This window comes from Pinus tabuliformis, chromosome 5_2, assembly GCF_031772625.1.
Source record: "Pinus tabuliformis cultivar Carrire ecotype Pingquan chromosome 5_2, CPIR1, whole genome shotgun sequence".
Lineage (NCBI taxonomy): Eukaryota > Viridiplantae > Streptophyta > Pinopsida > Pinales > Pinaceae > Pinus > Pinus tabuliformis.
The window spans coordinates 1,070,803,711-1,070,829,410 of NC_142306.1; the positions used below are offsets into that span (position 1 = coordinate 1,070,803,711).

The 25,700-nt window shown below is 40.3% G+C and overlaps 2 protein-coding genes across 2 annotated transcripts; both read left to right on the top strand.

Annotated features, from left to right (window-relative positions):
- The first annotated feature begins 3,563 nt into the window (after window positions 1-3,563).
- On the top strand, window positions 3,564-4,697 carry LOC149162931 (uncharacterized). The gene is made up of 2 exons (XM_089435845.1): window positions 3,564-3,737; window positions 4,060-4,697. Exons 1-2 carry the CDS (start codon window positions 3,634-3,636, stop codon window positions 4,481-4,483), a joined length of 528 nt encoding a protein of 175 aa, XP_089291971.1. The 5' UTR covers window positions 3,564-3,633; the 3' UTR covers window positions 4,484-4,697.
- On the top strand, window positions 4,484-4,918 carry LOC149162932 (uncharacterized). The gene has a single exon (XM_089435312.1). It carries the CDS (start codon window positions 4,484-4,486, stop codon window positions 4,916-4,918), a length of 435 nt encoding a protein of 144 aa, XP_089291438.1.
- The last annotated feature ends 20,782 nt before the right edge of the window (window positions 4,919-25,700 follow it).

The window sequence follows — 25,700 nt, forward strand, 5'->3', positions numbered from 1 at the left end:
GTCACAATTTCCTATTTGATGTGATGCATAAGTTCATGTTTGGTCAGGAGGTTAATAGATGGATCCAGGACTGTATTTCTGAGCCCTAGATTTCCCCTCTGGTGAATGGAAGAGCAATAGAGTTTTTTAAAGCCTCTAGAGGGCTGCGCCAGGGCTACCCTCTTTCCCCTCTACTTTTTGTTTTGCAAGCTCAGTTCTAAGCTTTTATTTAGAAAAATGTCAAGTGGATCAAGAGATTATGGGACTTAGGATTGCTAGAGGTGTTAAGGATATTAATCATGCACTGTTTGCTGATGACACTCTTTTGCTGGGTGCTGCCTCTGTTCATGTTGCCTCCAGGTTCAGGAAAGTATTGGATGACTTCTATTGGACTTCGGGCAGTAAATTAAAAGAGGGGAGATGTCACTTCTATGGCTGGAATATCTCCAACAACAAACTCTCCTCAATATCCAGATGTTTGGGCTTCACTGGTTCTGCTAATTGGAATTCATTCATCTATTTGGGCCTTCCTATCTTCCAAAGGAGTCTCTCTAGCAAAGATTGGCTCTCAATGGTTGAGAAATTCAAGAATAAAATCCAGTCTTGGGGTTTCTCGTGGCTGAATCTTGTTGGGAAGACAGTGCTCATTAAATCTGTTCTGACCAGCCTGCCTATTTTCAAATTCTCGGTCATGTTGGCACCCATTAGCATTGTCAAGAAGATGGAGGAGTGGATTCATAGGTTTTTATGGAAGGGTGGCAAGCAGAATGACAGGAAGATCCCTCTAGTTAGTCAGGACAAAGTTGCTAAATGTCTGCTAGAAGGAGGTCTGAATTTCAAGGACTTGTGGATACATAATATTGCTATGGGTGCTAAGATTCTGTGGAGACAAATAGCCCCGAAGCCTGGCTAGGCTCAAAAGGCGCTATGGAAGAAATATTTCAGTGACCATAGGTTATGGAGCTTAGATGATCCTACTCCCACCATTAAAGGATCTCAAATGCACAGGCTTTGCATGCAGACCTTACCACTGATACAAAAGTATTCCTTTTGGATCCCGGGCAATGGCAAGCTCATCAATATCTGGAATGACAAAATTATGAATGAAGAACCTTTAGGTGTTGTCCAAGAGCTCGCTGAGCTCCGAAGCTGGACATTGAACAATGGTATTAAAACTTTGTGGGATATTTCTAGTTGGAAGGACAACGCGTGGCCAGGCTGGAAGAAACCACAAATTCCGGTTTCTATTGATAAGGCGTGGTCCTTACTGTTGACAAAGCTGAGAGGAATGGGCCCGATTAACACCAGAAAACAAGATAAGAGAGGCTGGGGCTCTCAGACTGGTTCTTACACAGTTGCGCAAGGCTATGCACAACTCAAAAAAATTCCCCATGTTCCTTGTTGCCCTGCTACTTGGAGAGGTCTTTGGAGGCAGAAGTGTGTGCCGAAAATTGATTTCTTCAACTGGTTATTGTGTCACAACAATATTCTAAAAAATGAAAGACTTAAGAAGAAAGGCTTCTTGGGCCCTTCCAGATGTGCCCTTTGCCTGGAAAATGAGGAAAATGGCTCTCACTTATTGATTGAATGAAGGTTCGCCAAAAGTATTTGGGAAGAGGCGATTTCCCCATGGGGAGCTACAGTTACTCTGCCCAACACTATTGCTGGCTTCTTTTCCGATTGGGCTCACCTCTATCCTGGGAAGTTCCCCAAGAACAAAGGGTTCAAGGCAGCTTGGCTAGCCTACCCGAAATTCATCTTCTGGCACATCTGGTTAGAGCGCAATCACAAATTTTTTCAAGAGAAAGCGCAGAATTGTAAGCTTGTTTTGTCAAAAGCCAATGGCCTGCTCAAGGAGACTCTTGGTGAGAAGTTTGGGAAGCTGGAGAATAAAAATATAAGTCCCCAAGACTTGGCGTGGGGGAGTGTGCTTGGTCTCTAGTATTTTGATGGTGAGAGACAATATAGCACGTGGAAAGACTGGCAGATTAGGCTTGCTGAGGGCAAATTTCACATGTGGCTCCAAAAGCGTGCTAGCCCCTCCTTGTTTTTTGACGGGGCTGCCAAAGGCAATTCGAGGATGGCTGGGGCTGGAGGTGTCATTAGGAATGCGGATGGCAACATAGTGAACAGGTATGCCTGGGGCTTGGGTCATAATACCAACATGCAGGCAGAGGCTATGGCCTTGTTGCAAGGCCTTAAGCATTTACAGGATCTTGGTATTGAGAAAGCCATTATTCTTGGTGACTCCCAATCCTTGATTAGAATCCTAGCGGATAACACGCTTTCGCATGATTTCCAGCTAGCAAGAGTGGTTACTAGAATAAGAAAGCGTGTAGGCTCCTTTCTTCAGGTGAACTTTTTCCACGTTCTTTGACAGAATAACAAGGAAGTGGATGCGGAAGCTAATAAAGTAGTCCTCCTTCCTATTGGCACTCAGATAAGAGACGGGGTTGAAGATTGGGATCCGATCCCTTAAATCTACTTATCATGTTCTACTGTCTTTTACTTCAGCGGTTTGTCTGTATCCACAAGCTTGGGAAAATTCTGAAAATCGACTCGTCTGACGGTGTTAAGAAGACTCAGAACATTAGGACTATGGTAATAGACTATTTATCTGTTGAGGACAGCTGGTTCTTGGGCTATCTGAATGTTATCTGCCAGCTGGTTTTGCCTATCTTTTAATACAAAGTATATCCGTTTTCGTTAAAAAAAAATAATGAACTATACCTAAAAATATATTACTAACAAATAAAACCAATATGAACAATGTAGTCCACAAATAAAATGTCTAATTGCACATATTATGTAAAATATTTAAATTTTTATGTATATAGCATATAAAACCATTGAAATATATATATATATATATATATATATATATATTTAAATGTTTGAATAAGTGTGACTATTTTACATTTTGCGTTTTTTTATAGGTATATTTTTTTTGTCAATCTACCTTCAAATCCAACAAAAAATTTTTGGACTTACAAATTTAAGTTATATACTCTATATAACATTCAAAAATACAATTTAAATAACAAAAAAATTACACATTATATCTTTACAATGGAGAAAATACAATTTTTTTCAAAATTTATACTTTAAAATATTACACCAAAAAAATATTTTATCCCTAGAAACCTACTAAATCCATGAAAGATTACAAGGATATCACAACATTTAAAAAATGCCATTGACCTAAAATCGCATAATGTATTGACTTATCAACATCCACTTCATGATATTGATGCTTGTGGGCAAGAGCTAACGGGCATACCATTGGGCATTAAATGCCTAGCTACATGCACCCCCATCGCTGTTTAACACGCATGGGCTTATTTTTTATTTATCTATCACCACCCGCGTGTGTTAAACAGCTATCGCAGACACATGTAGCCGGGCATTTAATGCCCAATGCTATGCTCATTATAGCCGGGCATTTAATGCCCAATGGTATGGCCATTAGCTCTTGCCATGCGCGTGTTATGAGCTCAGACTATACCATCCACGTCATCATGAGTGTAAGCATACATTTTTAAACATGCCTTTCATTATTAAATCTTTCAGGGAGATGTAGAAGAGAAGACGGATTGGCTGGGACGGAGACGGGTGCGAAAGTTGCCTTTGCCTCAAGATAGAAGCTTGCAAATCATGGACAGTGAAGATGAGACACGAGTGTATTTTATTCCTGTACTAGGCCAACCCATCTCCTCCAATCGCTACTATGTTGTTCGAGCTGGAGGCATGGGTAAAGGGTAACTATATTTGCTAATTATTAGACTCTGTTCTTTACAATAAGGGTTAATTTTCTGCACAAAGGGGAGGTGTAGTTTCCATTCAGATGGGTTAAATTTCTGCACAGAAGGGAGGTGTACTCTACAGTTAGGGTGGGGGTCATCCATTAATTCTTAATTCTTCATATGACTGTGTATTGAATTTAAATTGTCCATTGGCTGCAATAAATATATAGATACAGGAACAGAGTCATCCAAGCCCAGCCCTCATCTGTTTATAAATCCCAAACTCATCCAAACCCAGGTGAGAAATTGATCACAATCATTTTTTGTTTGTGTACAGATTGCTGTTAACCTGCTCCAAAGAGGAAGACATGGTTACATGCTTCTGTACCTGTATTGACGATATTAATCCGGAACCTTTGGTACCCAATAATCCGTATCAACAGATCCAGATAATTTCAGAGGCAAATCGATTCAATGCAAAGAGCATCACTTCGGATGGTTTTCCTCCCCAGTTTCTTCGTGAGAGAGATTGGAGAATGGAAGCCAAAGAATTACGCGGTTCACATGGCAGACTTGCATGTGTTGGAGGCAACAATACTTCCTTGAGGGCACAAGTGCCCCCTTTCAATTTCCCGCTCTCAGAGAAAAGGTCACCAATTGTGACAGTCGGTGAATTGTACTGCCCCTTTATCTTCATAAATGAAATGGGCAACAGATTTAAAGATCCCAAGATTCAGGTGATGGAGACTCCGTTCTACTGAATGCATCTAGAAAAGTTTTGGGAGGAGATTTACAGTACTGAAATCAGCACTGGTGGGGAAGGCATATTTGTGGAGAGAACAATAAGGGCGGAAGAAGGATCACTATCTGGAACAGAGGCAGTTGAAGAAAGTAGAGATAGAGATGGGAATGTTTGGATCAAGGGACTAGAGAGGGAAAGAGGAGAATTGAAGGGAGTAAGGCTAAGCTGGCATATTATTGCAAAAATGAGGGCTGATCAAGGTAGGGATGGATCAGGAGAAATGGACAGAGATGTGAGAGTGGAGAAATTATTCAAGAACAACGGGATTGGGAGAAAGTTTGTGTGTCTAGTTATAGTGGAAAGGTATGTATTGAAAAGAATGGATGGAAGTGTGATTCTGACTTATTCGTTTACACATTGTGACCAATTAAAAGGGAAGTGGGCGTTTAAGTAACTTCAAACACGGGGAATTAGGGAGATTTCAGAGAACTTCCCATTGTTGGACAGTCATGTGAGAGTCACAGAATATTATTTTGGGTATTTGGTTATGGCAATCATGGCGGGTAAGTCTGTCTAGTTAAAACATTTTCTGATCAAAATATGTATTATCTTTTATTTTTTCACAAATTCCATGATAAAAATAGATATTATTATGAATATGTTCAGATATTACTATGAACATAATCATAGTTTGGGATTTTAATTTTTTCACTGTGAATTTCAATATAAATTGTGTTTATTAATTTATTATTAATGATTAAATTAGTGAATACAATATAAACGTTTTCAAAGTTTGTTATTGCATATAGAAACTCTAGATTATATACTTTTGTATTACTAGTTCTTTGTTCTTTCTAAGGTAAGATTTTAGTAATTCCATTTGCCTATTGATTACTGCTAGTTTAACATTAACTAATACAACTTTTAATCACTACTAGTTTAACACTAACTAATACAAATTTTAATGTTTAACTTTGAAAAATAAATATTTATTTTTCAATATTATTAAAAAATTATTTTTCAAATATTTGATTAACCATAATTTAAAGGTCTTATTGCAGCCTTTGCACAATATAATGTCATGTGGATAACTATCTCATATATATGGTTGCAATATTCATGCATGATTCTTAGATATTTGTGTAGTATTTTTTATTCTTAATCTTTGCAAGAAAACAATCCAAAAATAAAATCCTTGAAAATAGTTCATACTCAAGCAAATAACATATTTACTTCTTGATCTTAGACTTTTGTGACCCCTATTGATTATGAGAGACTTTTGTGATCCATATTGATTATGAGATTGTCTTTTGGATTAATCACATCATTAAGTTATGGTAGAGGTTTCAAACTTTGCATAAAAAATGGATACGGATAAGATGTAAATATATATATTTACTAACAATTACTTTCCACCATTATTTATGTTTTCTTTGACATTTATGTAGGAGTCAAACTGTAAATGTGTAGGCTTACTAGTGGTTAGAAGTAAGTATTCACCAAATTTTATGCAAGTCGTTGTGCCTAGGCAAGAAATTAATTTATCCACTTCACATCCAAATTTATTAGTTACTGCTAAAGTAAGACTTTAAGATTCAATTTGCCTATTGACCACTATATTAATTTAGCAGTAATTAGTGTAGGTTATATTTTTTTTTGAAATTTTTCTCAGATCATAATTTATAACTTGAGTGGCACAACCTAAGCTGCCCTACAACACTAGTTACAATTAAGTACAAAAATAGGGTCATTGAGATACTTTTTATATGAATATTTTGTTATATTTTATATTTTGTTACTTTGGTTAATTTAAGAAAATATGAATAATCTAAATCTTAATAAGTTATTAGTCCTTGGGACTATAGCATTCTCTTCATTTTGACATGCGTTGATTCTTAACATTTTTCCCAAGTTTATTGCAATTGTAACCAAAGTTTTGAGAAAATGCTTAATATTCCTATTTTCCCGTAAATTCAAAAATAAGTTTCTAATTTTCTGGTAATCTTATTTCAAATTTTTAGTTGGCTTACAGAACTCTGATGGGACATAATTCTCATAGTGAATGATGTTTTATTTTTGCTATTTATCAGTCCTTGACAATTCTTTAAAAATAAAAATCTGAATTGTCATTCCGTTGGTGAGAGCTCTAATCACTGACATTGTTATGCTATTGCTCTACCCAATGATGTCAGCATTGGCACGGTTGTAGGTCCTTCACGTAGGCGAGGGAGGACTAAACAAAGAACATATGGAAATATTAATTTCAAGTTGTTGTGTTTCACTATCTACACAATGATTCATTATGATACCTCTTGTGCAAAGCTTTTTGTGTGCAGAAAGCTCTACAAAAATAAAGCTCTGCACACTAATAAACACTATATTAATCAAGAGACAAACTCTCAATGGTGATTCATAACTGAGAATGGTGATATACACATTATAATATAAATCTCTTTTGGCATTGCCCTTTTAATTGTGGTGAGTACAAATTTGTGGTAGGAAGATGATTGTTTTGGATCCAAAACTTAGTGGGCCACTAATGATGATTGCTCAAACAACTATTTTGAAGTTTAGCAGGGACTTTTTCATTGTTGTCTTCTTTCCATTCTGCCGCTATTTAGACAAACTAGTCTATTTGTAAACCAAGACTCACGTTACCAGAAAAGAGGAAGGGAAATGAGGTTTCCAAAACCACTGTGCTTCTCTGTTCAAAAATGTTTACGTCAACGAACTTGATCTCTCAACTATATTTAATACTTCGATATTAATAGACACAAATAGTAACGAAAAGTATCTAACTTACCAGTCCACTTGTTCTCAAGTAAAGAGATTGATCAGAGAAATTTTTGAAATAGTGGGTGAGCATTCATAACTCTTAATTCTTAGCCAAAAATCAAGTGTAATATTCCATCTTTCAATTCAAAGACAATCAAAGAATTAAATGTTATAACTCCATATTACCCCCAAATATTATCATTTGGCTTCCTTTGAATTAGATTATTAGATCAATATACTGTCTACCTTACCAAATATATTGAGAGGAACAAACCACCCAATTCGTTAACTAACTTGACAACACCATAATGCCTAACCCTAATCGTTACCTCACTGGACTTGTAGTTCATACCAGGGAATGTGTTATGTGCACAGATTGCATCCAGTAAATATGTAAACATATAGAATCTTGCTTGCCCTCCCTTGGGAGGATTTAAGGCGTTACCTACATGGATCCTTAACTGTGGAGCCAACAAATCTGACCAGTTGAGTGGCGTACCATTGTTCACAACCTAGTTCAGAAGGACTACCCACCCTTTCATAAAGGTCTTTGTGTTTTGCTGACCATGGATTATGCAAGGTAAGACGATCAATAGTTCATATGTCGTCTTGAGAGACCATGCCTTATATGTGTTGGCAGGTGTCTGTCGGATATTTGATGGCTCCTTCATCCAACTCTTAATAACATCCCTTGTGACAACATAGTTGTTGGTGGAATAGAAGAGTGAAAGGAAAATGATACATACATTGGTAATCTGCTACCAGAAAAGTAACAAGCCTCCATCAACTGGAATTTCTCAAATTCATGGTCTTCACATCAATATGTGAGACAATCCATCTAATGGCATCTGCACATGGGAAGGCTAGATATCTGTATGCAACCCTATGTAGTCCTGATCTCTAGACATTAATGTGTACTTGTTGGCCCTCTAGATCTGCTGCGAAGTCCTTTGCTGAAAAAACTTCATTTACTTTCTGCAATGTAAGCGCTGAGTCCTTTTCTACATACAATTGAGTGCCTAAGTGTACTTGCAAGTTTACTGGCGTTTGGTCAACTGCTTCCCTGATACTACTTTTAGTGGTACCTTTTGAAGCAATTTTCTTAGGTTCCATGGTAATAATGACTACTGGAGAGAAGTGCTCAACAACTATGGTACCTGTGGGATAGAAAAGACACTCATGGAAAGTAAATATTATCCTCTTGCAAATCTATCTTTACAACAAGATCAGGTAAAAAACTGGTTCACTAGTGAGAAAAATTGTGCAATTTTCTTGGTCAAGTGAGGGATACTAGCGGTGGGAACTACGCATTGCGCAGTTCCAACAGCCAAGGTGCAGCCTGAGGCTTGAGACTGCGCAATGTGCAATCCAGCCTGGGCAGTCACTGGGAGAGACTACGCATTATGTATTCTCAATATCCATGGGGCTGATTTAGCCCTGGAACTGCACAATGTGCAGTTGGTCTGACCTATACTTCACATTTTGTAGTATCAAAGGCCAAGCCTCAACTTGAGCTTCTGGATTGCGCAATGCCCAGCTGGGCAATGTGAAAATAGGCCAAGGAAAGTGTGGATCTACCTAGTGGAAGTGTGGGAAACAAGCAGATCTAGGCGATGATGTGAATTTGAGTGTAGATATACCTAAGTATAAATGAATCAATGTGAATCAAGTGCATAAACTTAACAAACGAAAGGAAAAACAAATGTGTGAGGAGAGTCATTGAAATGACGATCACCAGTGTGCAAAAACAAGAAAATCATTGTGACACTTATGAAAGGCAAACGAGAAACCAAAAAAACACTTTTACAAGCTAATCAAGTTAAAATGTCAGCAATCACAAAGAAAAACAAGCAAAACAACACTCATAGAAGTGAAACGACAAAAAGTGACAGAAAAAATGGCAAAAGACAACAAAAACAAAAATCACCCAAAAAAGTGATGACAACTCCACCGAAGGTTCCTTGATCTCCTCGGGAATGCTAGAGCTCCAAGATCGAATGTAAAAATGATCTCTACAAGCATTTATTAAATAGATTTGGAAGGATCGGGGTTTATGATGTGCATGCCTAAAATCAAGGAAAAAGTGACACTTCGCAAAAATTTCTAGAAATAGGGATTGTGCCACCTTCCAAAGACTAATAATGAATCCCTAATTTCTATGGATTGATTTTTTCTTTTTTTCTTTTTTCTTTTTCGGGAAACTCGTCATGCACATTGCTAAGAAAGATTGTGCAATTCTAGGGAACTGGGCAACTTTCCAGTTCAGTGCACTGTGCAGTTTTTGAGGTCAAGGCAGAACTGCCAGTCTGGATTACGCAATTCCAATCATCAAGGTTGGCTTGCCCTCATGGATTGTGCAGTTTTTGGAGGGAAGCCATTAACTACTGCAAGGCCAAGTCAAGAGGTTAGCTTGTGACTTAGAAAGATCATCCATGTGTAGAAACAAGCAAAAAAAAGCATAGATGAAAGAGGTAAGCCTCAATCAAACCATGAATACTTGGCAACAGTCAAAGGTAAGCTCATGTGAACAAAAAGGAAGGATCCAAAATCAAAGCATAGGAAAATTTTGGAGGGTGGTTGTAGCTGCTACAACAGGAGGTACACCAATTATTGGAACTATAAGCATATTACATCACAACAATTGTTTGAGTAGTGAACATGAACTAGAAATGCAAACACACAGAGAGACATTAGGTTTGGTATCATGGCTGAGACAAAAGAGATGTGTCCAATGGAAACATTAATTAGATCCATTATAGACATTAATATGATTGATGTGATGATATTCTTGAAAGTATACTAAAGAGGTTGGAGGTAGATTAGGGTTTAAGGGTAGTATTAACTTTAGTATTAAGTATAGTAAGGTAGATGAGTGTAGCTCCCCACTTGGCCTTGTGTGCATATAAAGCTTTGGTGAAAATGTCAATGACCACACCACTTGTCATTTCTCTTCTTTGGTAGTGCATTGATTTAAATGATGATGCAATTGAAAATGACTCAATGCATTGATTTATGAAATGATAAAAGGGGCAATCTAAAATCTACAAGCCTATGATGAGGCTTGTGTGGATGATGCTTATGATGTACAATGGAAAAACTTGATGATACATTGTTTTGTGTGTTTATATACTCGATACCAACATTGATCATTGTTTTTACAATGGATTAAGTTGTTTGCTATCTTTCTCTTGGTATAGTGCATTCACTTAAACATTTATATAATGGATAAAATTGATTTCAAAATATTGACTTCATGCTTTGTGTAATAATTTCATTACATTGAATATATTTAAGTTTTTGTGTCAATTGGGGTTATCTAGAGTGGCTAATGTATTAATTTCAATGTTGATTTCAATGTTTGTAGAGTAGATTCAAGTGTTTTCCTATCTAGTTTTATCCCTTTGACTTCTCATTGGTTTTTGTTCCCTTTTCTATTGATTTACATGTTTTTTTTTGGATAATATAGCCTAATGTAATATTTTTATTAGGTTAATTTTTAAATATAGGTTCTGGCTATTGAATTTTTATTAGTTACATTCCTTTTGAATAAATAATGTTTTTAAACAATTTAACTAAGTAGACATAGTAGTCATTAATGTTTAACCCTAATTAATAGACATTTATACTTAACCCTGATTTAACCCAAAGTATAACTTATATTCAAGTAAAAAATAAATATATTTAATAAACATTGGTAAATTAAAAAAATTATAATCTATTTTTAAATTAATAATTGGATATAATATATTTTTGCATATATATACAAATAAAATTAATTAATAAATTAACTAATTGGTTATTTAATTAATAAACTGTCATTCATATACTAATATAAGTTAATTTGTAGAATTCATAAGGTCCCTTAACTATTATTTAGGATATTTATTTAGTTTTAAATAAAATGACTAATTCTAACAATTAATTAATTATTTAATGGATTATTTATTTATCAATCTTTCCCACGGTTCTTGGTCCAGTCGGTCGTAGCTGAGGTCCAGTCCATTGTAACCATTTCATTCGGTCAAAAGTAGTTGTTTCTTTCTAACCATTTCAACCATGATCTGGTTCTTCACCTTGTCCTGACGATGAACCACACTTGCTAGTTCGAAACACGACGAAAAATGAATTCTGATGTGATTATGGTCGAAAAACATGTTCGAAAACTTGATATGGATCACAGAAGCCTTAATTCAATAATATCTCAAATAACCAGATCTCAACTTTGAATTAAGACTTTTATGATCCATAATAATTATAACAACATCTTTTAGTAAAAATCACATAAGGGAAATTCTTGTCGACGCGTTTCGAACTAGCCAGCATGGTTCATCTTTAGGACAAGATGAGGAACCAGATCCAGGATGGTTAATATTCCCAATTTCCTGGATCTGGTTCTCATCTTGCCCTGAAGATGAACCACATTGGCTGGTTCGAAAAGCGTCGACGAGAATTTCTCTTATGTGATTTTTACCGAAAGATGTTTTTATAATTATTATGGATCACAAAAGTCTTAATTCAAAAATTTCAACCCTACACAGGAGAGCCATTGTAATCAAAGTTAATATTTTCGAGAAGGCACGTTTGCAGGAATCAAAGATGAAATTAGATCTGGTGTTCCTCAAGAGATGTAGAGACTCTTCCGTTGTTCCTGCGTTCGCTAATATTGAGCATCACCTTAAGAATTCCAGGAACAATACATATATTGTTATCTGCTAGCATGGCCCTAATTCGTTCTGAGATTGCGCGGGTAAGAAAAAAATCTTGATCTTGTCTCAAGAAAGCTTCTCACTCTTCATTTGGAGCTCTCCAATTTATTTTCTGCTGCTCTTTGGGCAAGAATTGATGCATGTTCAACGTTAAAGGCTCTGCGTCTGGAGGATATTTGGAATAGGAAGAAATCTTCTAAGTTCCTCAAGTTGTCCAATTCCTCAGGTCTTAGAAGTTCTCTGGTCCGCTCTTCCAACCCAGCTGGTAACTTTCCGGTCTCCATCAGTAGATCAAGTAGAGATCAGATCTCCGCTCTTCATGCTTGGGTTATCAACTTGGCGCCCCCATCAGAACCGAATCTGTGAGCACAAGCGATCGTTGTTCTAGATTTTCGTGGTTCATTTCCTAAAGGTTCATCAAACGGTGCTCTTCTCCTTCATTATTTGCTCCCGACCGAAATATCATCGTGCGATTTGATGGCTTCTTCGGACTCCTTTTCATTGTGCCTTCTCTCCTCCTCCCGTTCGGCCCCATTGTTGGAATGAATTCCATTCCCTGCGGCTTGTCTAAGTCCTCGTGCTTGTATCTATCTTCCATTCCATCTGCGGATTCTCAGTCCCCTCCCTTCCCTTCTCATCGATGCAGTGGAGTCCCGTACCCTACCTTGTCGGCCTCTCCTTGCCTGCTTGCTAATTCTGTCTTGGCCTCTCCTAATCTCCTGATCCATGTGGCACCAAACACATGTAGAAGTCCAAGAGGACTCAGAAAGGGGCAAAAATCAAAGTGACCATAATGTTTTCAAACTAGGACTAGAGCGTAGATCTTGTCATCCTGATTGCAACAGTGTGAACGCTTCATCAAACCGAGCTCGTATGCAAAAGTTAGAGGAAGTGAAAGTTCAGGGTTGACTGGGTGACTTAGCAAGCTTAAGGAAGGCACAATTTCGCTGAAATCCGGCCACTGGATTCTGGCCAACTTCCGGGTGAAATTGTGGCCTCATTAAAATGTCTCCTACGGTGAAATTTTGGAAATTCAAAAAAAAGGCTATATATATATATATATATATATATATATATATATATGAAGGGTGGCGGGTCATGACCCCCGCCACCTCCATCGCAACCACCATATATGCATATTCATTAAAGTGGAGCCGACGGGGATTGAACCCGCCCGGCCTACGTGGGCTAGCCCCCACCGGGCAGCCCCATATGGTGGCGTACACCAACCAACCAACCCAAACTTGATACAAATCAAACATTAAAACAACACGTGAAAACATATCACGGTTCCCCAAATGTCAAATCATAACCGCGCCTTATTTAAAAAAAAAAAAAAAAAGGTTGTATAAAGATAGGTGTGAGCGGGTTTGGAAGCCAGAACCACCTTTAACAAATTGCCTATCTTAGCTAGTGCACCAATCAACTTCTTTGGAAAATCCGCCCGTTCATTCATATAAACTCTCATTTTCTTAGTGCGCCGAGGAGGAGGAAGGCAGAACGTGGCACGATTTTCGAGACATGTAATTTTTTATTGATTTTTGCAGGTGGAACCATGATCCTGGAGAAACACATGAAGAACCATGATTGAGCCAAATTTTGAAGAGGGCAAAATTTTTCCAATGTCAAAATTGGACAAACTCTATGTTGATCCTACACCTCTCAACAACACAAACCTGATGACGTAGTCAGAATTTTGATTTGAGCAGCAGATTTTTAGACGACCCAGAGGAGGGAATCTTTGAGAAATCTAGGGGGAATCTAAAAGATTCCTTAAGCCCCAGATTTTCACGTTCTCAGAATTCAGAAATTTAACAGTCGATTTTACGTTATTCGATGCCACAACTCTGATGGTGCATTCAAATTTTCCATTTGATTATTTCACTTTTTGGCCACTTTTCAAAGTGGAGTGTAGGTGTTAGCATTCATGGGCGAGCAGTCATTTCCATGAGATTCGACGCCGTGAGATTGATGGTATGACCAGCTTCAACAATTTGACATCCTTTTCTTTAGATGGCCCCAGGATGTGAAGTATATGCAGTGTGTTCATGTACTTCTTTTGCTATGAGATGCATTGTACTGCATAGATCGATGTTTAAAGTTTAATGTGGGATCTTGTTTTCTTACTTGTTTCATGATTCCTGCTTGAGGTGATGCGGAATCATCTGTGGGATGTACTTGTTGTCATGATTCGTCATGTTTTGTTTGAGATCCCTTTATTGTTATGTTGATGGGATACTCATGTGTCGCCATGTATGTTTGTATTGAGATCCCTTTTATGCCATGTTGGGGGGATGCTCATTATCATCATGTATGAGTTTAGGTCATACTGATAGGAGTCATTTTTTGAATGAGAGTTCCTGCAGTGGAACATCTCTTGGAGCCACTCTTGCACGAGAGAATTTTCTTTGTATGATAGCGACGTCACCACCTATGTACATCATAATTATTGACATCACTTAATGCAGCAACCTACACGGAGACGTAGTTCCTCGTGGACGAACTCTGTTATCAACGTCTTTAGTTTTATGTCGCTGATGATTGTCATGTTCCTTCTTTACAACATGCATTTATGTTCCTTTATGCTATTTTAATTGCAATTCTCATCACATCATGAAAATAAAAGATCTTGGTTAAATCTGGGAGTTGAGTCAACTCAGATCAAGTTTGGTATCAGAGCGGTCTTTGCATAGATGTGAATTGCAAGCATGAACAATGGAATGTGTAGCAACAGAGGATGAAAAAGCGATATACGAGACCATGCTCAAAATTTCCAAAAGGGTGGAAATAATGTATGAAGCTCTACAAAAAGAAATAGAGGAAAAGGAGCGATTGCAGCTTTAATTGCGAGCCACGGAAGAGGCCCTGGAAGAACTGAAGCACAAAAAACATAATCTTCAAACAGAGAACGTTGAATTGAAGATGCTTCTACAAGAAGAGAAAGAGGAAAAACAAAGTTTGCTATGACAGCTACAAGTTAAGGACGAGGCCTTGGAAAAGCTGCAGTGTAATCCATGTGAGGTAAAAAGTAGTTCTCTGAATTCATGTATGTTTCCTCATGATGATTTTGTTGTCTTTTAAAATCATACCATAGAAATTGGCTCCAAACTATTGAAGAGAATGGGGTAAAGGAAAAGGCTTGGGCATTAAAGGCCAAGGCATTGTCAACCCCATCAAAGTATAAGAATTACCTCGTTAGGCAGGACTTGGGTATGTTAGAAAGGAAGTTGGGGAATGCGCTGAGACAGCAAGCGAACCACCAACAACAGATGATGAGAAGCCCTCATCAGTTCTTTCCAAATTGACAGAGGAGGTAAAAGATGTTGATTTCCTTTCGGTTTCATCTTCACATAGTATGATTTTTGTTGGAGATGTGGAGATACCGATTATAGTGACAAACATGAGGCTCCTTACCAGGATGAGGTACAAGGAGGAAAAATAACTTGGTGTCATATTCTTCCGAGACATTGTCGAAATCGTCAAGGAAAGAGAATGATGGGAACACATCCCCATCATCCCATGGCAGTGTCCATTGCAGGGAAAGAGCTAAGGCAAGCTCTCATCGCCATAATGACACCAGAGGTAGCAAGGAAAGGTATAACTAGTTTCGATATTCGAATGTTCATTTCAATTGTAATCATGTTGTTAATGATGAACGTAAAACATGGCATCGAAAAACATGTACCTTTTGTGGATTACATAACCATACATTTTCTAAGTGTTGGAAAAGAATAGCAACACACAAAAGGAGGAGGCATGAAAGACCCTCTCAACAGCAAGTAAAGAAACACGTTAAGTAGATCTAGAGGAAGAAGACCTATTGCAGTCATTGCGATAGAAGTGGCCATCAAAGAGCCACATGTTGGGAGCTCCATCCAGAGCAGCGCCTTAAAGACAAAGTGTTGGTGCATGAACCGGGTGAAGCAGTTGTTCGACAAGAAAAACCACCACAGGAGGTGACCCATTCACAACAATAAGTGAAAAATGGTTTCTAGATATGTTAGCTTGTCATGGTCGTGCTTATGTAAATCATTTGTTGCATTTTAAAATGTAAAAAGTGATGATGTGTTTTCCATCACTTGTTAAGCAACAATTATGTCTGGTCTCATTTTGAGTTGCATGATAAACTGTGAAAGCGATGTTGTGTTTCCATCACTTGTCAAAGAAAAAAATAGTGTTTGGCCTTATTGTTGTAAATCATGTGTTGCAGTGATGATGTGTTTTCCATCACTTGTTGAAGCAACAATGATATGTTGGCCTTGTTTTCATAGCTGGGGTATTGTGTCCATATTGATGTAAACTTGACCACTGAGTATGTGTTATAAACTCGTGGCAAGTATGGGATGCTTGAATCATTAGTTGGTCATGTAATTCAAGCATGTAATTTGCAAAACAATGTACTACAGGTTGCGGAGGTTGCAGGTATCGACTCATCACTTAAGGCTCCGAAGAACAAAGGTGAAGGAAATGGAAGCGAGACCTTTCAGGATGCTTGTGTTGCAGACAAGGTACCGAGAAGTTGCAGATTATTTTTCATGCTTTTGGAGGACCAAAAGCTCCTCAGTGGGGAGGATTGATCTAGGTGGCACCAAACACATGCAGAAGTCAAAGAGAACTTAGAAAGGGGCAAAAATAAAAGTGATCAGAATGTTTTTAAACCAGGACCAGAACGAAGATCACATCGTCTTGATCGCAACCATGTGAATGGTTCGTCAAATTGAGCTCGTATGCGAAAGTTTGAGGCAGTCAAAGTTCAGGGTTGACCAGGTGACCTGGCAAGCTTAAGGAAGGCACAATTCTGCTGAAATTCGAGTGAAATTATGGCCTCATTAAAATGTCTCCTACGGTCAAATTTCGGAAATTCAAAAAAATGGCTATATGTTATAATTTTTTTTTTTTAAAATAAATAAATAAATAAATATATATATATATATATATATATATATATATATATATATATATAAAGGGTGGCAGGCCATGACCCCTGCCACCTCCATCGAAACAACCATATATGCATATTCATTAAAGTGGAGTCGACGGGGGTTGAACCTGCCCAACCCATGTGGGCCAGCCCCCACCGGGCGGCTTCATATGGTGGCGTACACCAACCAACCAACCCAAACTTGATACAAATCAAACATTAAAACAACATGCCAAAACATAACGCAGTTACCCAAACATCAAATCATAACCGCACCTTATTTTTAAAACAAAAAAATACAGCTGTGTTAAAAATAGGTGTGAGCGGGTTTGGAACCCGGAACCACCCTTAACAAATTGCCTATCTTAGCTAGCGTGCCAACCAACTTCTTTGGAAAATCCACCCGTTCATTCATATAAACCCTCATTTTCTTATTGTGCCGAGGAGGAGGAAGGCAGAATGCGGCACGATTTTCAAGACATGTAATTTTTTATTAATTTTTGTAGGTGGAACCATGATCTTGGAGAAACATAGGTGGAACCATGATTGAGCCAAATTCTTAGGAGGGCGAAATTTTTCCAGTGTCCAAATTGGACAAATTTTATGACGATCTTACACCTCTTAGCGACGCGAACCTGATGGCCCAATCACAATTTCGATTTGAGCAAAATATTTTTAGACGACTCGGAGGAGGGAATCTTTGAGGAATCTAGGGGAATCTAAAAGATTCCTTAAGCCCCAGATTTTCACGTTCTCAAAATTTAGACGCCACAAATCTGATGGTGCATTCAGATTTTCCATTTGATCATTTCATTTTTTGGCCATTTTTCAAAGTGGAGTGCAGGTGTCAGCATTCATGGGCGAGTAGTCATTTCCATGAGATTTGACGCCGCGAGATTGATGGTATGACCAGCTTCAACAATTTGACATCCTTTTCTTCAGATGGCCCTAGGATGTGAAGTATATGCAGTGTGTTCATGTACTTCTTTTGTTATGAGATGCATTGTGCTGCATAGATCCCTGTTTGATGTTTGATGTGGGATCTTGTTTTCTTACTTGTTTCATGATTCCTGCTTGATGTGATGTGCAATCATTTGTGGGATGTACTTTTTGTCATGATTTGTCATGTTTTGTTTGAGATTCCTTTGTTGTTATGTTGATGGGATACTCATGTGTTGCCATGTATGTTTGCATTGAGATCCATTTTATGCCATGTTGGCAGGATGCTCATTATCATCATGCATGAGATTAGGTCATACTGATAGGAGTCCTTTTTCGAATGAGATTTCCTGCAGCGGAACATCTCTTGGAGCCACTCCTGCGTGAGGGCATTTTCTTTGTATGATAGCGACGTCACCACCTATGTACATCATCACTATTGAAAACACTTAATGCAGCGGCTTACACCATCTTGACATCGGGGCCTGGAGACGTAGTCCCTCCTAGAGAACTCTGTTATCAACGTATTTAGTTTTATGTTGTTGATGATTATCATGTTCCTTCTTCTTTACAACATGCATTTATGTTCCTTTATGCTATTTTAATTGCAATTCTAATCACATCACAAAAGTAAAAGATCTTGGTTAAATCCAGGAGTTGAGTCAACTCGGATCATCTTCCCTCGGCCTGTCTCAATCTTCCCTCACCTCCTTTGAGTGATCGGTCAAGGGTTGACTTGGAGATCCCAAATATTGGGGTTTCAAATTCTCCAACTCCCTTTCACACTTCTTCCTTTGTTAATTCAAATAATTATTGCTATAATAATAATAATGAATTTAATAATAATAATAGTAATAATAATGAAGGGGCGGGCGACGACAGGCTCTTCTAGGGTTTGAACACCTGCAGCGACGACAGGCTCTGTAAATCTGCAGCACTCTGCAAACAATGACAGATTCAGGTCCTTCTCCTTAACGGACTGAGGGTACACACCCTCATGGAGCCCCAGCCGGGGAGGGGGGGTGATGAACCTCCCCCACAAAGCGACAATGAACAGTTCGTGAATACGGCAGGGAAGGGAGCCACAAATCAGAATGGGGAAAATGATGTTCCGGAAAGCCAGCAAGCAAAACAAGGGGAAAAGTCACCAGAAGTTCATTCTGCTACATGCAAACCAGTAGCCTCGGTTCGCCCAAGGGTTGAACTACCAGGCCATCGAATCGACGCGAGGATCTAGTTCATGAAAGATCATGCTCTAATAGGGAAGTTCATTGGTCTATGGCCAACCGAAAGAGCCCTAAGAAGCTGGATAAATGCGAAGTAAGGGGCATATCACCCTGCAGCTGGGGCCGAAAGGATTTTTCACTGCTATCTTCAACTGCTTGGAGGACAGAAATAGGGTTCTTGACGGCGGACCTTATTTCTTCAATGCGGCTGGTTTGTTTCTCAAAGGATGGGTGGAGTGATTCAACCCAGATAAGGTGGACCTCAGCTGGGCTCCGGTGTGGATTCGCTTATATTCACTCCCCGTGGAATACTGGGAGGAAGACTCCCTGAAGGCGATAGGAAACACCCTGGGTGAGTTTGTCAAAACAGCGGAGGAAACGAAAACATGCAAATATACTTCTTATGCTAGAATCTGCGTATACATGAATCTCAATCAGGCTCTTCCAGATGCGGTAAGCATTTCTCACTTTGACATTGAATGGTTACAAACTATTGACTATGAACATGTGCCCTTTCGATGTCGAAGATGTCATGCCCTCGGGCATTTATTCAGGGACTGTCCTTTAACACAGAAACCCTCCCCTGCCTCGGATCCGGAAGCCTCTGAAGCAGGTGGCTTCATCAAGGTCACGAATCGCCGGAGAACCCACAAGAAACATGCTCCAAAACCAAAGGTAGCGCAAACCAGCCAACCAGGGCCATCCACAAGCAATAGTTTTGGTGCCCTAGCTAACCAGTCGGAAATACAAACGAATTTGCCGGAGCCAGAACCCATGAGCGATGACCATTCAAAAGGAGGAAAACCCACAATGTCACAAGCAGATACTCAAGGTAAGGAGGCTTCGACCTCAAACAAACAAAAAGAAATATTATGGAGTGCTCAAGCCATGCAACTGGAGAACCCAAACCCAGATGCTCGCTCAGAAGAGGAACCAATGGAAGAACAAGATTACTCTCAATTTATGGAGGAAGAAACAGAAACAATAGACATTGGGGATCTGGACCTTCCCGGTCTCGAAAAGGCCTGCACCACAAACAACTTCGACAACATTCCAGCAGGACAGCTTAAGAATCTGGAAGAAGTTTTATCTCGGGCACAGAGGCAGAAATCTTTGGGTATACAGACAGGAGGCCCTTGGGATGGACGATTCATAGCCAAAGATATCAAAAAGCGAGGAAGGAAAACCATTCTTCAGAGAACAATCAAGGTTGGGCAAATCTTAGTGGAATCAGGCAGGTATGCCAAGTTAACTAAGTACTATCGTCCTGAAAACACTCTTTCTCAATGAAGCTAATCTCTTGGAATATAAGAGGGCTCAATGGCCCCAGGAAAACCCGAATCCTTAAAAACATGTTAAAGCAAGAAAACCCTCAGGTTCTATTCTTGCAAGAGACAAAGTGTGATTCCAACGCACTTGATAGACTCGCTGCTAAATTCTGGCCCGGAAGTCATAACATAGCAGTAGATGCAGATGGTGCCTCGGGAGGCCTAGCCATTATATGGGACTCCAGAGCCATTGTGCTCAACAACTTTCATGCACACAGGAATTTCCTTCAAGCAACTTTTCATATCATAGGTACAAACCAACATGGGCTCCTAACTAATGTTTATTTCCCATAGGAAACACTTCGAAAAGCGGAGATCCTAAACTCCATCTCGGCTCTCAACCAGAACAGACCACTCCCACTATGGATCGCAGGAGGTGATTTCAACATGGTCACAAGACTGGAAGAAAGGAGAGGGGGCAGATGCAGAAGTTCTCAAGAAGGATCGCTTTTGAAGGATTTCATCCAAAACAACTGGCTTATCGACCTCCCTTCTAATAATGGAGTTTTCACTTGGAACAACAGACAAGCAGGGAGCCAGCAAATCGCCTCTCGGTTGGATAGGTTTCTACTCTCTGACAATGCCATTCATCTGGGGGGTGATTTTGCAGCCTCCATCCTGCCCTTCACGGGTTCTGATCACTGGCCCATTTCACTTCACTGGTCTCGACCGGGAAACAATATCCGCAGGCCTTTCCGCTTTGAAGCCTTCTGGATGACCCATCCAGACTTTCACAAATTAATCAACACAGAATGGAAAAGCTTCCATCCACCTCCAGGCTCCAAAATGTTCCAATTCCAACAAAAACTTAAGCACCTAAAAGGTAAGATCAAGCATTGGAATCACACTTCATTTGGCAATATCTTTCAGGGGAAAGCAAACATTGAGTTGGATATGAAGCAGCTACAGCAGAAGATCATCACTCTGGGAGATCAAAGGATCTGGCAGAACAGGAAAAAACCCTTGAATTGCAACTAGCAGAAATGGAAAAGCAGGAAGAAACGTTGTGGAGGCAAAAATCAAGAATCAAGTGGCTCAAAGATGGAGAGAAAAACACCAAATTCTTTCATAGCACCACAATCCAGCGCAGGATGCATAACAATATCACTCATATTCAAAACGAGCAAGGCATCAGAGTGGAAAAGCATGAAGATATAGAGGCTGAACTCTTAAATTATTTCAAGCAAGTGCACAGAGAACCAAACATAGACCGATCTCAGGCCATTAAAAAAATTACAGGCAATATCCCCAAACTTATTTCAGAAGAGCATAATCAAATGCTCCTCAAGCCTGTTGATCTTCAAGAAGTGGAAATAGCAGTGCGACAACTAAAAGCCGGCAAAACCCTAGGACCGGACCATAATTTTTGGGACCTAATCAAGACTGAGGTATGGCAGGTGGTGGAAGAGTCTCGCTCTCTCAGATGGATGGTTCCAGGGATAAATGCTACATTCATAGCCCTGATCCCCAAGGTGGAGAAGCCTTGCAAGCCAGACAAGTACAGGCCGATAGCACTCTGCAACATAATCTATAAGATTGTCTCTAAAATTATAGCCTCTAGACTCAAGCTCCTGCTTCCACTCATTATCTCGCCTGAACAATCCGGATATGTTGAAGGAAGGCAGATCACGGATGGGATCATCCTTACTCATGAAATAATTCATTCCCTGAAGATCTCCAAGAAGCCAGGTATGCTACTCAAACTTGATCTTTCCAAAGCTTTTGACAGCCTAAGTTGGAAGTATATTGAAAAGACTCTTATAGCATTTGGTTTTGATGCTTCCTGGGTCCGATGGATTATGAGCCTCATCTCATCCTCATTCTTCTCTGTTCTAATTAATGGCATACCCTCCGAGACCTTTCACCCTACCCGTGGTATCAGGCAAGGCGACCCCCTCTCCCCATTCCTGTTTATCATTATGGCGGAGGGTCTAGGGAGAAGTATTAAACATGCTCAGCAAGTTGCCCATCTCAAAGGCCTCTCCTTTCACAACTCCCCTGTTTTCACCCATCAACAATTTGTTGATGACAATATGCTTTACGGGCATCCCTCAGTCCAAGAGGCCAGACAACTTAAAACTCTTTTAACAGACTTCTCGGAAGCCTCCGGTGCCTCAATAAATCACTCCAAATCTCAAATCTTCTTCTTTCATACTCCCTCTATTACCCAGTCAGCCATCTTACGCATCCTAAGCTTCTCCTCTGCCAAACTCCCCTCCTCGTATCTAGGAGCCCCACTCATAGCCTCCGGCTTAAAGCACTCTTCCTGGAGAACCCTCCTAGATAATCTGGAAGCGCGGCTCTCCTCTTGGACTCACAGATCTCTTAACATGGCTAGCCGTCTTGTTCTGATTAAAGCTGTCCTTCAAGCCATGCCCTTATACCTCTTTTCCATCCTTGCGGCTCCCAAATGGGTTCTCAAAGAACTCAAAACTCTCCAAAGAGCGTTTCTCTGGGGCAGCAGTGGACTTCAACGCAAATGGGCTCTTGTCAAATGGGAAACCGCTTGCCTTCCAAAGAAAGGAGGTGGCATTGGATTAAGAGACCCCACTCACAGCAATGTTGTCATGGGAGCTCGAATCTGGTGGAAATGGCTTTCGGGACCTCCCACTCCTTGGGCCCTATTATGGACAGCCAAATATGTGGGAAATTGTCCAAGGGAGGAACTCATCAGAATATCAGAGACTAGTAATGGCTCAATCATATGGAACTCAGCAAAACAGCACAAGAACCTCATACAGCAGCACAACTTTTGGGAAGTGAAGAATGGTGATCAGGCCAGATTTTGGGATGACTCTTGGCAACAGATGCCTAAACTCAGGGACCTTTTCCCACCAAATGTTCCCCTGGAACAGGATATGCACCCCCAAAACACGGTGAGGAATTTTTGGCGCAATACCTCTCAGCAAGACTACAGAGAGTGGCTCAAAGCGACTCAGGTCATAGCACAGGGGACGAGGCAAGACCAGCAAACTCTGGATACAGAATTAACAAAAAGGAAAATACAGTATTCTGAGGAGAAAGACATTCTCAGATGGGGATATGAAGAAAGAGGAATCTATTCCACTAGAGAAGCATACAATATACTTATCAAAGATCAAATAAGGCTCGATCCGCTCTGGAGCAAAATATGGGATCCATCCATCTGGCCGAAAGTGTCTACCTTTCTTTGGCTCCTCTGTCATAAGAGGATTCTCACATGGGATAATCTGAGAAAAAGAAATTTCAGTGGCCCCTCCATATGCCCCAACTGCAAAAAAGAAGAGGAAACCATTGAACACCTCATGTATTACTGTCCGTTGGCCTACAAGCTCTGGCAAAAAATAAACTTCCGTTGTCAAAAAGAAGGAGGAGCCAATGGAGATATAACGGCTACAATACGCAACTGGGACCCCCACCCCTTTCAAAGCAAGATCTTGAATTTTCTCTGGAAGCTCATCCCAGGATTTGTAACATGGGCCATATGGAAGGAGAGAAATGGTAGAATTTTCAAAAACCAATCCAGACCACTGGATGATATATGGAAAATCATTAATCAAAACATTGAAGAAACCTTATCTCTAAAAACATGGTACCAAGAGGATCTCCCCACTCTCCCTCAGGAACAATCAATATGGAATAACTGGAACTTCCACAGAAAGCAAGAACAGCTGATCAAAGGAACAAAGCCTCCGAGAGATCCCTCAACGGCGAAATGGTTCCCTCCCCCCAGGAACATGTATAAACTAAATTTTGATGGTGCATCAAAGGGTAACCCAGGGAATTCTGGGTTTGGAGGGATCTTCAGAGATCATAAAGGAGCTAATATCATAACCTTCTTGGGCTCACAAGGGTGGGACACCAATAACTCAGCAGAGTTAGAAGGTCTTTGGCAGGGGCTACTTCTAGCGCAAGATAGGAATCTCTTCCCGCTCCTAATAGAGGGAGACTCTCAAATCCTCATCCAAATGGTCTCGAGAATTCTACAGGGATCCCCTTCCTCCAAGATCAGTAACAGTTGGAGAATGGCTCAACGGCTACTGCATATTGAGCGCTGGTTTTCTTCCCACAGAGCGATCTCCTTGAAACACATACGAAGAGACGGGAACAAAGTTGCAGACCTCTTGGCTAATATGGGAGTTGATTGTGGGCGGCATCTACATGTCGGATCACCAGCAAATTTAATCTCTGAATCTCAACTCCTCGACTTCAATAATCTTGTGCAGAAGGAAATGCCTGAGATCGAAGAAACTCTCCCGGATCCGGGTGGCATTACTGACTCCACAGTTCTCCATGCAAGAAGTTAATGCCCAGTACTGCCAGCTGCAGAGCAGCGTGGCCTCCCGGGACGTAACCTCATGCGAGCAGGGAATGAGTATTAATGTGAGATCGGGTGGCGGATTTGCATTTAAGTTCTGCGTTGATCGACGCAACATTCCTCCTGTTATAATCATGCTGATCCATGGTTCACTCACCAAGCCTTGTGCTCAGTCGCGCGGTAATAGAACCTGGTTTGCGGGAGCTGTGGGTGATGGCTTAAATTTGGTGCACTGCCGCGGGCTCAAAGCCATCTCTCTCAAGGGTAATTTCTCCCCTGTTCTGGATTCTTGCTCTCTGTTGTTGTCTGCAATTTTTGTGGTTGTTTATAAGCTCTGTCATATTGTGGTGTCGGTCGCAAGCTCTGTTGGGCATCCCTCTTGCCTCACTCGACTCCGTCCTGTTGGTCATCCCGTCCATAACCCATTTGTGTCCTACCTTCTGTCTGTCATCATGGTTCGCTCGGGCAAGCGGCATCGTTCAGGGGGGCGTCGTGACAACCGTCTGCATCCTCCAGTCAGTCATGCCATGGAAACGGCGCCGGAACCTTTCAATCCCTCCCCCGTCCATGAAGCTGGGCCTTCTGTTGGCTCTGGTCGGAAACCTATTCCGAACAGTGCTTTTCAAACAACGCACTTCAAATTTCAAAGTAATCTGCACAGGCCCCTGGTCACTGCCCACATCACCCTTATACTCTCGGAAGAGGAAAACCTTGTCTCCCCCTTGGCCTGCATCGCCCCTGATCCTTCTCCAGGCAGTGAGAATTCCTCGGACAAAGACAACATGGAAAATTGGGAAAAAGAGAAAGCTGAACAGGAGGCTTTTCTCAAAAATCTTCCTCCCCTTGAAGATACAGGACCTGCAGCTGAGGACAGAACTCATGGCGAGGCGGAACATGCCATAGCAATCCCTGACATCGATTTAAGCGGTAATGAAGGTTTGAAGACTGGTGATACAGGTCGGGATGAGAAGAAGGACCATGACCCAGCAAAGGAGAAGTAGCGCCACTTGGGACTGTCTCTTTTTGTTTCGGCTTCGGTTTCAG